Raw genomic sequence first — 15,550 nt, forward strand, 5'->3', positions numbered from 1 at the left:
GCACGATCTGTGCGAGTTTATTATTTTTGAACTTGAATAATGCGCCCATGACATGACAATTACCAAACAATTAAATCTTATAAGTATTTTATAAATAGAACTGAATTAGTTGAAATCCCAGCTTGCGTGATATTGGTATAGCAACGACAGTAAGGTTGACGTTCGTGAGCGAGTTGATGCCAAAAAATTCACATCGCTGACACTGGGACTGTATACAAACGATTCTTCGTATGACGCGAGACAATAATTCGTAAGCTTTTGTACATCTGAAAAGTATCGTATCGTTACTGGTATTATTTTTTCATACAAAAAATCATCAATCACTTTATTGAGTGATCAAACCTACTCAAGTGAACAGGCAGACTGCCCTCAAGTCGTAAAACTCACGCGCGACACTCGCCGGTCTGCGGTACGTTGCTTTTATATGCGAGGCGATTTCTTCGGTGCTAACCCACCGGCATCAGTCAGAGCCAAGCCGCGTGCGCGTGAGTTATCTGTTGAATTATTTACAAAGCACCGCCTGCGCTCGTGGCACGACGCCTTTCTACACTTCGGAAGTAAAATCATTTTTATTATTTTTTCTCGTTGAAAAATTACACCGAATAAGCGCAGTAACATTTACCGAATCAATGTCGAGTTATATTTATTAATTGACGTTGACGTATGAGTTTCCTGCCGGCGTCCGAGAGAGGGCGCTCCTTGTTGAAAGCGCTGTCGCTTCGGTATTGCGTCAAAGTGCGGTTGGCCACTACGCCGCGGTGTTTATGAAACATTCGTTGACGTTCGCGTCATCGCTGCTGTCGCCTGAGTCGGCTCGGAGCGAACAGGAATCTGCAGAGCGCGGAGCGGCATGCTGAGTGCCGGCAGCACGGCACGGCGCCCGGTGGCGCTGCAGCCGCACGAGCGGCGCGCCTGCTCGCGCATCGCCTGCTTCGTGATGTTGCAATGTGAGTGCGGGCTCGCGGCGCGGCGCGGGCGGGCGCGGGCGGGCGCGCCGGGCGGCGGCTGAGCATGCGCTGCGGATGCAGGTGCGGCGGTGTTCGCGGGTGCGGCCACGGTGTACGGCTGCGTGTGGGCGCCGGGCCGCTCGGCGGGCGACTACGACAAGCTGGCGCGCATCATGTACTTGTACGATTCGGACGCGTGCGGGCACCGCGTGCGCGCCGCGCTCGCTATCTCCAACCTGCGGCTCGACAACCGCACGCGCGGTTTCGACGTGCTGCCCGTGCGCTGGCAGCCCGCCGTCGTCACCGTCAGCGCGCGTTTCTCCGCGGCTACCCGATGGTATTATAATTTTCTGCGTACAATCCGCGTACGGTATGAAACCACTGGTACTCGGTCATCGTTCCTATCCTTTTCATGCGGAGCTTAGAGTTAGAGATGTGTAGCGAGGCCCGCCGGTGTCGCGGCGCTCGCTGCTTCCCGGTGTTGAGATACCTCGGCCGCAGTGTGACCGGCGCGGCGCTCGCAGGTACCTGAACTTCAGCATGGCGGTGCACGTGGCGTGGCTGGTGGCGGCCGCGCTGCTGCGGCTGGTGGTGGCTCAGGAGTTGGGCGAGGGCCCGCTGAAGGTGATGCTGGCGCTGTTCTTGTACGTGTCGATCGGCGTGGTGGTATTCGATCTGTCCATGGGCATCGTGTACGCTTCGCACATCAAGAAAAGCCTGACGAAAGGCATGATCCTACGCTACAGCGGCTGGAGCGTGGAGATGAAACTGCAAAACTACTCTGACTTCGGCGGGTGGGTGCCGATGGCGGCGGCGGCGTGCTGGCTGCGCGGCGGCGTGCTGCTGCTGCTGAACGTTTACTGCTGCCGCGCGCTGTTGCTGGTGGCGCGCGCGCTGCGCCGGCAGGAGGTGAAGCGCCGTCTCACGCTCACGGAGAACCGGCCCCTGCCCGACGCGCGCCCCTCCTTCCCCGGCGCCCCGTCGCGCCCCGCCGTGCTGTACTACCGCGCCGGCGAGCACACGCCCGCCCCGCTGCCACCCCCCGGTCCACCCGGCACGCCGTAGCTTAATTCAGTCTCGACACAATTAGTTTATAAAGTTATTGTTTTTTTTTTTTTTCACAAGGAACAAACGGATTCCTCCGCGCACATAAGTGACAAAACAAATTTTTGTTTTGGCGGTGGAGTCTCGCATAGGACCTCGTGGCTGGAGTGTAATCATCCTGCTTATCCGTAATGTGTTTGTGTTTCAATATTAAAGAATATCAAACAATAGCTGCTTACTGTTGTTGTTCGGGGATGTCCCGGGCAGTCATTATTAATGTTTTAGTACAGTTAGCGGAATGTACGTGTTGCTTTGATGTCGAGTGCATTTGGTCAACTGTTGTTGAAGGGCGGGAATGGTATCTAAGAGCCTTTCGAGAAAAAAAAAACTCATCTTTAATATTCAATATTTATTTTAGATAATGTTTGTACCCTTAGTGCTGGTTATCTCAAACGTTCTCAATAGCGGTGACATTTACAAGGAAGCGCTGGCGCGGCTACGCGCGGGCAGGTGGAACGAAGGGCCGCGCGGCCGCCAGCCCGCCGCCGGGTAGGGTGCACCCGAGCTGGTCGCGGAGCCGGGGAGCGGAAGCCTGCCGCCGGGCGGCCTCCACCCCTCGCCCGGGTACGGTGCCCCGGTGAAATCCGTACTGGTGTCGGTAGTGGTGTCACTGGTGGTTTCGGTGGAGGCAGTCGGTTCGGTGGTAGGTGCGAGCTCGAAGCGCTGCGATACGTGGGCGGCGGGCCTCGCCGCCAGCGCGCCGGCAAACAGACATATGAGGACCGGCGCGTGCATTTTGTGCCGCGGGGAGGACTGATGTCGGTGCAGTGCGGCTGCGATATTTATACGTCGCCGGCACATCGATATCATAGTTTTATAGTCCTTTGTGCTTCGTATATGGCCAGCAGACGAGGCCGCGGCGGTCCCGGCGACCGTCGTCCGGCGTTGTCCTCAGTTACGCAACTCGCGTAAGTACCGCGTGTCGGGTGCGGGGCATTGACTTTGTATGTGTAATTAAACTTAAAATGAAACACAAAGAGAGCTGGGTTGCTACGGCTTAGCCGCTGTCGCTTCTCTTCCTGCGCATCCTTTCGCTTTGCAAGCGGCCTGAAAAAAGAAATCACATCACTCTACATAGCCAGCCTTGTAGTATGTTGGAAAAAAGTTTGACGTAACTAACGATGTGTCGCGAGACCCTCGAAGTAGTTATCCTTAAGGATCCAGAAGTTGAGGAGCCACTGCACCACGCCTCGGCAGCTGACGAAAGCCATCAGTACGGCCGCCCATGATGTGTCCTCCAGGTCGCGCGGGGTGTCTGTTGGCGCGTGTGCCCAGCGCACACCGCCGCTCGCCCCGATGTACTCCAGCACGCGCTCTGCGGAGAGAATGTTGCAAATAGAAACGATCATTACCTTTTTGATATTTAATGTTTAATATAAAAAGCGGCGAATTCTCTTACGCTCGTCGGAGGAGTGCTCGAGGTCGCGCAGGAAGAGCGCGGCGTGCAGCAGGTCCAACAACAGCGCCGCCAGCCCCGCGCCGCAGAAGGGCAGCAGCACGAGGTACAGGCTGGCCGGGCGGCGGCCTAGCGCCGGACGCGCCGCCGCGAGCGCCAGCCACGCCGCCTGCAGCGCGCCCGCTAGCCGCACCTTGCTGCCGCCACCGCCGGCGCGCAGCGACAGACACAATGTAGACATAGAATCAAATTCTGCGCTCTCTGACACGCTGCTCTAGCGTTTGTGAACTCTGCGCCGGCATCGCAAGTCCTCGGGACGCGGCGCCGCGACTACATGCTTACGTTCCAAATAAACTTATTCAAGTCAGTCAGACTGCACCCAGTTTGGGTTGTTGGTACGAATGCTTCCCCGTGAGGACCGGCAAGCGTGGCGATACAGTACTTACATCGCAGAAGACATCTTTACGAGTCTCAAAATTGCCAATAGCAGGGTAGTAGAAGAAGAAAGACGTAGGAAGTGCAGCTAACCCGCGAAAGCTGGCGGCGATGGGATTGCTCTCGGGCCACACGATAGTAGAGACGTGCAGGCCGCTGGTGGTTCGGATGGTGTAGTTGAAGAAGTGTACTCGGCCGCAAGCCTCCGGCTCATACAGATACAGCAGCTTGAGCAGCGTCAGCTCATGCAGCTCGCCCGACTGCGGCGCCAAGCGGCAGCTCAAAGTCAGCCAGCACGCCGTTAGCCATAGCACCGCTGCGGTCAATACCATTATCTATTGAAACCTGTAGTTTTTACACGGTTGGCGAAATAATTTACCGCATAATTTTTAAATTGTCCGGCAGCGCGCCCGGGACCCGTGTGACCTGTAAGGTGGTACTCACTCTGGTACAGCAGTATCATGAGTGTCCAAAAGCTCAGCGGACTCATGTCGCCGCGCGCTGTCCGGCCGGCCGCGCCCACTCGCGATGGCTGCGGGAGCGCTCGCACGCCGCCCCCGAGGTCGTTGAAGCATACGCAACCAAATAGTTTCACACTTGTGTCAAATATCAGTTAGTGACAAGTATATAGGTCTGCTTACGAGGAGATGATCGCCTCGAGTCGAAGCCGAAAACTTATTTTACCGATGATCGCAATACAACCTTATGATTTTGCTTTCACGGAATTTGTAAGCCATCAATTAGTTTAACGAGGAGCGCGCGCGGGGCACGCCGCCGCCGGCCGACGTGGCGCGTCGTGGCGCGACGTGGCGCGACGTGGCGCGACGTGGCGCGAGGTCCTGGTCCGCATCGAGGTGGCGGCCGTGTACTCATCCGAGCACTTCCGACAAGCTTAATGATAGCGTCAGTTCAACAATTAAACACATCTGTACAATTTGATACAGGCTCTCTTATTTGTTAGGTAGGCTAGGTATGGAAGAAGAGGGGCGAAGCTTTTAAAATGAATTTCACATTTATGTCGAAGAAAAATGGTTCAAGTTTCTATTAATCAGATAGATTAAATCGTTAAAGCAACTAAAAGTAGCTGATAAAGACTTGTGCTGCAATTTTTTGTTGAAAGTTTTTGTTGTTTTTATATCGCAGTGGATGTTTAGCACGGGCAGTGCTAGCCGAGTGGATGCCTGTGACCAGCGACCGCAGGAAACAGTCTTACAACGTTACATAACAAAATTGTTTGCCTACCTCACCATTTTCCTCTTATTAGAAATTGTGGTATAAATGCACACAACTCTGTTTATACACGTAATAAGGTGGAAATAGTGTAAAATAAAAACATGTCATTCACTAACGAGCACAGGCAGCGCCCGGGACACCGGTGCTACTCCTCGCCGCCCGGCTTTGGGAGCTCCGCTGCGACTCCTGTCACACTGCAGTGATTTTGCAATGGCTTTGTAGGGCTGTGCCAGTGTGGAGCCCTGTCTCTGCATTAGACGATTCTTGATACGTTGTTCGTGTTTAACTGCACGAGACAGCAGCGCGGTCGCTTGTTCGGTCTCGTGGAGCGCGCTCTTTGCGACTGTTTCTTGCGGATTTACGGAAGGGTTTACGGTATTCCATAAGGTTTACCCTTTATGCCTGGCAGGCACGCTTCAACCCGTGCAGCTACATTTCTACAATATTCCGAAAACTCGACCAAAAATGTGAAGATGAAATCTAACTTTGGGAATTAATCCCGACTATGTCTCGACACGTTGTACTGAATGTGGAACATGCAAGTTTTTACAAGTAACAATCGCTGATAGCCGAAGTCAACGCAATATTTTATTTCTTCGTCATTGAAAGCAGATAAATTTTAGTCCCTCAGATAAAGTAGAGCCCCTCTTACGAATTGTGAATCCCAATTTTTCTGTTTTTTTTTTCTTTTCTCCATTTTCGTCAACGAAGACCATCTCGTGGATCTCTGGCGATTCTTGGCCACCTTGGGCAACAGCGCTTTACGCTGACGAATGCGCTGCTTTCAATTCCGCCGGCTGTCCTGGAATCCCGGACATTAAGAACATCGTTTGCCCCGGGAGCAGCGCTCGTGGCCCGGCGGCCCACCGGCTGCAGTGCGTTCTCTGCGGCTTCCTGCAGATTATCGCAACTGCGTCGCTAGGTAGGAAATTTTTGTATAAGAAAAAGATAAACACAGTTTTTGTGATGAATTAAATGTTTAATATCACAATAAATGACATAAGTTTTATTATAATTTATTTAACAATTGGACATAACTTTCGGTTGGCCGCGAAAGTTTTCAATGTTGTTGATCGAATGTTGTAAGCGCGCGAACTGGCGGCGCGGCTCACAGCAGCTGCAGCAGGGCGGCGGGTGCCGCGGGGGCGGTGTACAGCTGCAGGCGCGCGCTGGGCAGCAGCACGTAGTACGCGGGCGCACGCCCAGTTCCTGCAGCGTCGGCTTGCTCCTCCTTTAGCTCCTGTTGTCGTTCGCTCTTCTCGACTGCTTCTGGTCCTTGCGTGACACTCTCGAGGTCCTCCTCGGGCCGCGCGCTTTTGGCGCTGGCGTCCGGTGGTCCGTACTCGGGTGCAGGCGCCACGTATGTGTTGAGCGGCGCGCCGTAGCTGGTTGCGGGGACACCATACGAGGTCGGAGGAGGGGAGAGATCCTGGCGGGCCGGCAGCTCGAATGCTACGGCGGGCCTGAAGCCGGCCGCTGGGTAGGGTGCGTTCTCCTGGGACGCCGGAGCCAGGCCGGTGCGCCCCGAGCGGGGAGGCTCGGCCACTACCGCCGCGGCGAGCAGGACGCTACAGACGAGAGAGTTCATTTCTGGGGAGGTACAAAGGTTGGCAGACGATTGGTGATGCGCCTCTCAGCGGGCGCGCTTATATCGGAGCTCCGCACCCCCGAGCGCGTGTTTTCGTGTTTCGTTTCCTCGCAAGGGGCACTGGCGCTATGTCGTCGCTATTCGGGCCGCGTGCGCAGCGACATTGGCCTCCCGCGCGCGCGTTGCGCAAGCCGTACGATTAGGCGCGTGCGCTCGCCAAGGCGCCGGCCCGAGCAGGCGCGCCGCCTCCTTTTGTACGATCATTAAATAATTAAATCTGCAGCTGCTCGGAACCTAATCATATTACGACAATTAATATATTTTCGCTCGCGGCAATGTCGCCACAAAAGGCATCGCGTAAAAATATTATCTTGAAATTGCCGGCGCCGTGGTGCCTGCGCGCGAGATATTTTTATGAGATGAGTATTGATGTAAATGACCTCGGGGAGCGTGTCGGCGCGGGGCTCTGTCCGCCTCTGCCGACTCTCTCTGCTGGGTAAACTTTTACCATATCACCAGTACCAGTACAGGGAGAGTCCTTCGCAGTAGACTTACCGGCAAAACTTGCAATGTTAACGAATAAACCTTTTAATTCATTTGTTATGACCGCTGTTTACGCCAAAGAAAGTTATTTATCCTCTTCGGTGAACTTAAACCTGGGGCGCAAGATAAAAATCATTCGCGCGACGTCTTGTCATTTACCAAAACGCATATGATTTTGAAATAAGCTAATACTAGGAATATTTTTCGAATTCTGTCAAAGATGAATTTTTAATAAAAAGGCGACGAGACAACGTTACCGGGGAATGACGTGAGTGGTTACCATCTTTATCGTAAAAGCGAACGCGTCGCCCCGGTTGCCCCGACCGCCCCGGTTGCCCCGACCGCCCCGGTCGCTGTTCATAATATATTATGTTACACACTGACACAAAACATTTGTTAAGGTTCCTAAACGAGGTAACCATACCAGATGCGGCGTCTGTACTGGATCTGTGGTAAAGCATGAAGAAGCCATCACGGTTTTAGTAAATTGATCCTGCTTGTAGCGCTGCCGTGGCCGGTTAATTGTGCTTTGTAACATCCAATGTAAGCATTCGGTCATCGGTCGAACTGCTTCCGCATCCCTTTGTGTTTACGTTCGTCCATTCGATCTTTTCCCGCAGTTTGGAAAACGCCATCTTCCCATCGTTGATGTTGCATTCTGACATTTCTTTTCATCGTGTACATCCTTGTCCATCTGTCGTCTCCGCAGTGCCAAATGCGTTCTATGCACTTTCACTTCATGCGTAAGACTTGGGACAGTGTGTCTGTTGTTTGTTCGTTTTCTTAGTATACTGTTCTTGAGTTGCAGTTTTTTATTTATTTTTGGGATTCTTCTATTCATGGTTGTTTGAGTTGTATTTATTTTTGTTTTACTCTTTAATTGTAAGCCCATGTTTGACAGCCCTAGACAAGGCCGGGTAAGAGACAAGCACCAATTTCATTTTCATTATAGCCGTACAGCATTCCCCTTTAAGAATTTTTCTGAGCGACAAATTTTTTCCTTCTCTTCTATTCCTTTCATATTGTTGGTTCTGGTATTGCTGGTTGGGCCCAATATATGTATGAAGGTAAATATTTTATACCGTTTTATTTCATAGTACTCCAGCATACATTACACATTAGATGAAAGCCGATGCCGGACTAGAACTCTGAGCATTTTATAACTGGTCGTCACGATGTCGTCACGATGTCGCCTACTGGGTATGTTTTCCCAAACGTTACAACGCGGATGTTATTATTATTATGTTTGAAGACAACATGCAAATGTCTAAAATGAAAGCGGGATTAGTGTCACGTTGCAAGACAAATTGCAAGTTAGGTCGTCCTAAAAATATTTTAGATGAATGGAATTACATAATGGATAGGCGGCGGAGCCCCGATGAGAAGCAAGGAATGCAAAATACGTTCGTGCGCGGCAGGCCGGCGGCGCCGCACCGCTAATTACATTAAATCCTTATTTTTTATAGAACCACGAGAGCGGTAAAGAAGTGTGCGATCTGCACCGATTATTGAGCGATTTCATTTTTGTGGCTCGGATCAAAAACTACGAAGTATCTAAGTAAAACATAGAGTGCCTATTTTAACCACTTGTTGCCGCTATATTTTTACAAAACGATGGTGTTGTCAAACTTCGGGCCAATTACAAGTCAACATTTGTAGCGTTATATTAGGTTATAACATTAGAATGTTTTTTTAGAAAAATATAACACCTGCTAAGTCTAAACGGGAGGAATTTCTCAGTAGTGCTACTGGTAACACTACCCGGCGATAACAGCACCGCGTTAAAGTCGGTTCAATCTTAAACTTCGTGAGGAATACTTTCACAGCAGAAGAATCGTTGCTTTTAAAAGAAAAATGACCAAAAACACCTGCCGGCGCAGCAATATTCCGCCAGCTGTGTTTCGTCTTTTATTTAAAACTTTTATTTTAAACTTTGTTTGCCTGTTTAAACAGGCTTATTAAACCAAATATTTATTTTCGAGTTGAAAATGTTTCGTCTGCGTTACGGTTGGTGGCGCCGCGTGACGAATAATAGCGAGCGAATATAGCGCTGCCTTGCGGTCGATATGTCAGGCGACAGCGTTGTCATCGCGTTTCTTCTTTTTACCCTTGGCAACGCGAGCCCGGCCCGGCAGCGCACAATGCTTTATGTTGCATTAGGCCGAGTGAGGTCGAGGGCGACGGCGCGCTGCGGGAGGGCAGGGCAGGGCAGGGGAGGGGAGAGCAAGGTTTCTGTGATTCCTTACCGGCGTGTCTAGGCGAGCAGCACGCGCGGCGCGAGGCCCCGCGGCGTGCATGCGCTAGAGTTAGAGGACAAGGCAGCGTCCGCGCGTGACGTACTTCGCGGGCGGTCGCTTCGTCCTCACGCCGCTGCTTGGCGGGGACGATTCGGTCTTAGGGCCACTCTTGTGGATCCTCGCGTACGATGCGGTTCTGCGAGTTAGTCTCGCTGGCGTGAGCGTCGTTTGTTACGCCGAAGACACGCTGGTGGTCGCCAGCGGGGACAACTTCGAGAGGGCCAGGGAGCTCGCCGAGCTTGGGACTGAAGTCGTCGTCGCTAAAATACGCGGGCTGGGGTTGGAAATAGCGCCAAACAAGACCGAGGCGCTATGGTTCCACCGACTGCCACGAACGGGGGACCCCCCCGACTCGCGCGTTGGCATCGGTGGGCGCGATCTCACAGTGGTACATGCAGTACCTCGGCCTCACTCTGGACTGTCGCTTGGGTTTCGAAGAGTACTTCGATCGCCTTGTCCCCCGTATTGAGAGACACAAATTGCTGCGTAATCTCGGGGGACCCTCGGAGGAAGTCCGCCGCCTCTATGCAGCGGTCGTGCGGTCCGTAGCTTGTACAGGGCGCCCGTGTGGGCAAGAAGGTTGGCCATAGGTCGTCGTAGGTCGCAAGTCGATTGCCGGAATAGAATCTTATGTAATTACACTTTGCATAATTATATAAGATTGCCACTGTTTACAAAGAAGTATCCAGAGGAGCCGCGGTACCGCACTGCGATCTCCCACCTGCCTACCCAGTGTGGCCCCATACGCTGTCGCGAGAGAATTTTATCCCCGCGCCTCCATTTTCATCCTTGGTACGAGACAATGACTGAGATCGCGCACCTGATGCACGACATCTTTTCTCGACCAAGCCAGCGTGCACAGCTGCTCCTGGAAAATCTGTAACTTTGCAACAAAATTCTGAGTAGGTTTGTCCATACAGAAACCTTTAATGAAGTGATTTTTGTCGCTACACTTTATTTATTACATATACCAGTACATAGTTTCTTATATATATCCGGTAGTGAGCAGAGCGGCGTAGTACATTGTCAGACTTGGTGTTACGGCTGGGCTACGACGACTCTTGCTCTCGGGTCCCCAGCTGCTGCAGCGGTTCGTGTTTGTTCTTCAGCACCGAGCTACGAAAGATCCTGCAACCAAGCCAGCCGGCGGCGCACGCAGGCCGCTGTTGGTTCATAAACGGGCTCTATTGCGAATAATTAAAGCCATTAATTAAATTCAATTCACGGGAATTAGTAGCGGAGTTTGTTTAGAATTCGCGACAGATCCGTGCACGCGGCCCCATTCATTAGTATTTCATAGAAAGCGTCGCGGGAGCCAGCGGCCGGAGGGGAGGGGGAGGGGGATCGGAGACGCTTCGTTTGCTTTTAGACGAGAGCACTGTACAAGCGGCCGCGTCATTAGCACCGTGAATTTGGCAATGTCATGTTATTTATTATGTAATAATGGTCACGGCTACTTCTTGTAAAATCGGTGTCGCCGCGGATCCTACCCTGTCCCGCCGCGCGTCGCGAGCGTCGGAACGAGGCCGAGTCCCGTCGCGGAACGGGAGTTGAATCGTAGAATGACGCGACCCCCGTAGAACATCACGTTGAATAAGCTCGGAAGTAGGGAGAAAAAGTCTTGGCCGCGGAGCGCGCCCGCTTGCACTGCGAGCATTGTTGTACATTTGCTTGTTAATACATATTGCCAATATCCAAAAAGTAACGCACAGACGTTACGGAGCTGGTTTTCAGAGTGTGTAGCGGGCTGCGCGGCGGCGGGCTGCCGTGCGCTTACAATTTACCACGGTTTTGTAAACAAAAAGGTTAGTTTGTCTCAGTTTCTTTCAGTTGAACACAAATAGAAGGCAAGTGAATGTCGTCTGTTCGGTTTCCAAAGAGTTTTTGCAGGTCTCCGCATGCCCGCGGGCGCTGCGGCGCCGCCTTATGCGACGCTACTGACTCGCTGGCCCTTAGAGAACTTGCACAAGCGTGTGCCAGAGGTCATGCACAGCTTGCGCGGCTCCGGCGAGGCCCCGGCGCGGCGACTTGTGCTGTTGGTCCTGTTGGTTTATTGACTTTCCAACTCTCGGGGACAGCGTGAACAACGCATACCCCGCGATGGGCTATTGAAAAAAGAACAGAAAAAGATTGCGCCCCGAAATAAAAAAAATGCTTCCCAATAGTATACAAACGATTGCTGAAATCTTTTTTTATTCGGGTATTTTATTCCCAATAATGACGGTCGGCTTTAGTTCTTAAAAATCATAATCACAAATAATCATGTTCTTCCCGCAAAAGATTGTGTATCTTATGCACGGCCACAGTTGCCAAAACCAAAGAAGAAATCTTGTCGTGGCTTGAAATCCTGAGTTGCGGTCGATGCCACGGCTCGTGGCCGGGGCGAAGGGGGGGGGGGGCACGGCACGAGTGGCACAAGCAAAGAACCCCCGCCCCCCACCGCCTCAGCGCGATCAATCACATTAGGCGGCGCAGCACAAAGCGTCGCCCGACAAAGAACTCTGCGAGCTCGGAGGCTCTGTAATCTGCTTAAAAGCTGCCAAGATGTGTGTAGCCGGCGGTTGCTGTCGTGAAAACTCAACGCGCGCTGCGATTCCAACGAATGTCATTATCTTTAAAAGATTACGTATCATACGTCTAATAATGAGTGTCTTTTGTCATTTCATTGGATGAACAATATTGCCTGTAGTCGACCCGAGCCCGCGACCTTACCGGCTAGCTGCAACCAGCGGTCACCGCGCCATGCCGCTTCATACGTCCTTTGGTGTTTAAATATTATTTGGAATCAGGCGTTACCTTTCCTTGGGCTGGCGGGCGGTGCACTTTCTTGCACAACTACCACTGCATGTGCGGAAATAGCTAAATATTGGTCCTTTTCTTAGTTTGGTGTTTAAGCAAGTTTCGAGAAAAAGGGATCAAAGTTTGTAAATGACAATATGCTTTACGAAACAGACGCAGAAGGGTGGGCGTGAGCACTCGGGCGGCGGTCGCGTCGGCTGTGTGGTTCGCGTTGCAAAAGCGCTGTTATCTCCGGAGCAGCTGGCGCTGCGGTGTCGCTGCGGTGCCGCTGCAACTTTAGTCTTGTGAGGGCGCCGCGTACACAATAAATAACAAAGCGCGTGGTGCGGCCGGGTGACGGCGGGCGCGCGGCCGCAACTTGTGCAGTAAATCAGTGCACGCGTGTCGGGCGCCGGCCAGCCCCCTTCTCCCCCTCTTCCCTCCCTGTCGTCACCAACCTTACCGCAAACGTATCCCGCGCAGTTGTTGCTCAGCGTCGCCGTCTCGCGCGGTGGCATCAGGTTGCGTAGGTTTGGCTTTGTCCACAGGGACTTCCCATTCATCCTGCGCGAAGTTTTGTCCTCCAGCATAAATGATATTATTATATTAATAAAATTTATTAATTATATAATATTAAGAAAAGTTTCCGTTGGTTCCCGAGGTTTGGCCGTGTTGTAGAGTACAATCGTAATGCCTACCGCTGCTGGCAAGCGATTCGACTTCTGCGTCGATCGATCCAGTCGAAAGAATGGCGTGGGTCGTGTCGTTAGGATCACCGATTCAAAATATGTTTAACACAGTAAGTTTTTAGTTTCGAGTATCAAAAAAGTGCATAGACCAGACTTAAGTCAAATTTATAATTTGTACAATCAGCGAGCCCTGTAGAATCTTTTTAATACGTTCGCAGCTGAGTGGAACAGCACTTTGAGTGAATGCAAAGCTTTTACTGTTCGGTTCCAAAGACAGTCAGATTAAGCTGAAAAGGTCTGCAAGTGTGAAAAGTCTGCGGCGTTCAATTTCGATACAATTAGATCAAAGCGGGAAGGCGCGGTCGTCGCTCCCGTTACCGGAGTAATGAAGAGCTTTCACGCGTAAGAACGCTTTTCCTCGTTTAACTTATTTAAAGTTAAATAATTCATTTAACCGCAGGCGGCACATGTCAGGTCCGTGTCGGCTGAGCGGGCGCGCGGGGCTCGTCGCGGAGAGCTCGGCTCACTCCTCAAGTTTATATGTGTAGGTGTGAAAGTGTACTCACACGTGTACCAAAGAAACCTGAAGCCCTCCAGGTAAGGGTTCTCTGCGAGCTTTCATTGGTTATGACTCCGAGTCTGAACGAAAACACGTCCTGTGTCCGTGTCTACGCCGTCTCGATGTGCAGCGTCCGGTGAAAGAGATCCTCCTCGTGCCGGTCGGCTCCGTTAACGCGGGTGGAAGGTTCAATAGTTCACACCACCTTTACAGCATCCTTGTAAGGTCTGTGTAAGCCGGCGTGAAGGGCTCATCAGCGAATATTTTGGTCTGTATTTTCAAGTCCGCGTGCCGCGTGGCGTCGCCTGCCGCCGCGCGACGTTTCTGTCAGCGCCGCGCCGCCTGTCGGGGCAGCGTCAGATGTAATCAGTGCCGTCGCCGCGCCGCTTCCCGTCCGCTCGAGCCGCGACGTCTTTAGCCGTAAGCCTTCTCGAGAGCTTACCTAACGACTTGCCCAAGTTTTCTTGTTGCGAACTTAATGACGCTTGCTGAGTAATTATGCAAAGCAGTCCGTTACGCGGCCTCAGCTGCGCCTCGTTCGTGACGCGCCGTAGCAAGTTTCTTTTGTTATGATTCGGTTCCAATAGGATTGGTTTGTTTACTTTCGCTTCTTTGATTTTAAGCACGCAGACTGTTCTTTGCCCGCGTGTGCTAGTTCTTTGCGCTTGGCCCGAATTGGTGATGAAATCTGACACGAGGTAATGCAATTAATAAAAACTTGATCAAATGCCTATCGACGTCGCGTCAACGCGTCCCAGCTTGTGGCATCGCAGCGGGGAAGTTCCTAAGCAGCGTGATTTATAAGTTATCATTCATCATGATATCGGCCGATAGACGCCCGCTGCAAGGTAAAGGTCTTCCCCAAAGATCGCCGCGATGACCGGTCATGCGCTGTGTTTACCCAACGACTTGCTGCAACCTTAATTATGCCGTCGGTTCATCTACTGAAAGCCCAGCTCGCTTAACTATCCCACCGGGAGCGCGGCGTCCGCACCTTTTAAGTCCAGGCAGGTAACGATGACTGTTCGTTGCCCCCGGGCAGCGGGCGGTGAGTACGACTGTCGTTCGTCTTCACCGGGGAAATCCGGACAAGCGCACGGGCGGGCACCGGCGCAGGCGGGCGGGGTCAGCGACTCGTACGAGGTCGCGTGCAGACGGCATCGACCGCCTCCTCTAATATTCACGGCCGGACTTCCCGTTGCCTCGCGGCGCAATTTTGAATCGTTCCCTTGGACCCCGGGTGCAACGGACTCGCAGGTATTCGTTGCCTGCGTTAGGTGACGAAACCGATAAGGCTAACGCACTCACCCGTAAGTTTTACTTGACAGGAGAAGTTTTCTTTTTCAACAAATCGGAACTGTGTGGCCGTCGTCAGTGGCAGGGCTGCGAACGTGAAAGGCGTTCCCGGTGCCACGGTGCGTGGCGATGTTCCACACATTGTGAGGGTTCTGGTCTGTGGCGGGTGGTGGTCATAACTCGCCGCAAGATAGTTTCCCTCACTTAGAACAAAAAAGAAATTGAAGATTGTCAATATTACTTGTTGCAGTTACTACTACTATACTATACTATTTTTAGTCGATTATCTCTATACTGCAGCAATGAAATAATGTGACTACAAACTGCAAAAAGGCAACAAATCTTAATTAAATATTAATAAGTTGTGCACTCAAAGATCTAGCGATTGCGCTTATGAAACGTCGGAGCGGGCCGCTGGGACCGCTCTGATGTAACCTAAATTACAGCCCGCGTAATGAACGTGAAGTTGTGTAAATCCACGAGCGCAAGTTATTACAACACGGAGCAAAACTGTACGTTTACAACGTACTCCGGCGGAGCCCTGTGAAGTTCCTTTAGTTGTCTGAGCCGGCGACCCGAGGTTGTTAACATTACAGAAAGGCTTCCCCCGTGACAGGTGGGCACTGTGCGGGGGGGAGGGGGGGGGGATCGTGCCGCCGGTCGATCACGTGACGCCGTTTGTTTT

General features: G+C 52.1%; 2 protein-coding genes across 2 annotated transcripts in view; both read left to right on the top strand.

Moving 5' to 3' along the window:
* Positions 1 to 15,550, top strand: part of gogo (golden goal) — a 77,903-nt gene that overhangs the window by 21,830 nt on the left and 40,523 nt on the right. The window lies entirely within an intron of this gene.
* On the top strand, positions 851 to 2,012 carry LOC137918482 (uncharacterized). Its single transcript, XM_068761303.1, has 3 exons — positions 851 to 947; positions 1,029 to 1,284; positions 1,472 to 2,012. The coding sequence occupies exons 1-3, from the start codon at positions 851 to 853 to the stop codon at positions 2,010 to 2,012; spliced, it is 894 nt and encodes a 297-aa protein (XP_068617404.1).

The sequence above is a fragment of the Battus philenor genome, unplaced genomic scaffold, assembly GCF_028537555.1.
Source record: "Battus philenor isolate CCGP_79_NKW_IND1 unplaced genomic scaffold, ilBatPhil1.0.hap1 SCAF_14, whole genome shotgun sequence".
Lineage (NCBI taxonomy): Eukaryota > Metazoa > Arthropoda > Insecta > Lepidoptera > Papilionidae > Battus > Battus philenor.

Coding starts and splice junctions, on each gene's coding strand:
- LOC137918482 (XM_068761303.1), top strand. CDS start 851: ATGCTGAGTGCCGGCAGCACGGCACGGCGCCCGGTGGCGCTGCAGCCG. Junction 948..1,028: donor CTGCTTCGTGATGTTGCAAT/GTGAGTGCGGGC, acceptor CTGCGGATGCAG/GTGCGGCGGTGTTCGCGGGT. Junction 1,285..1,471: donor TTCTCCGCGGCTACCCGATG/GTATTATAATTT, acceptor CGGCGCTCGCAG/GTACCTGAACTTCAGCATGG.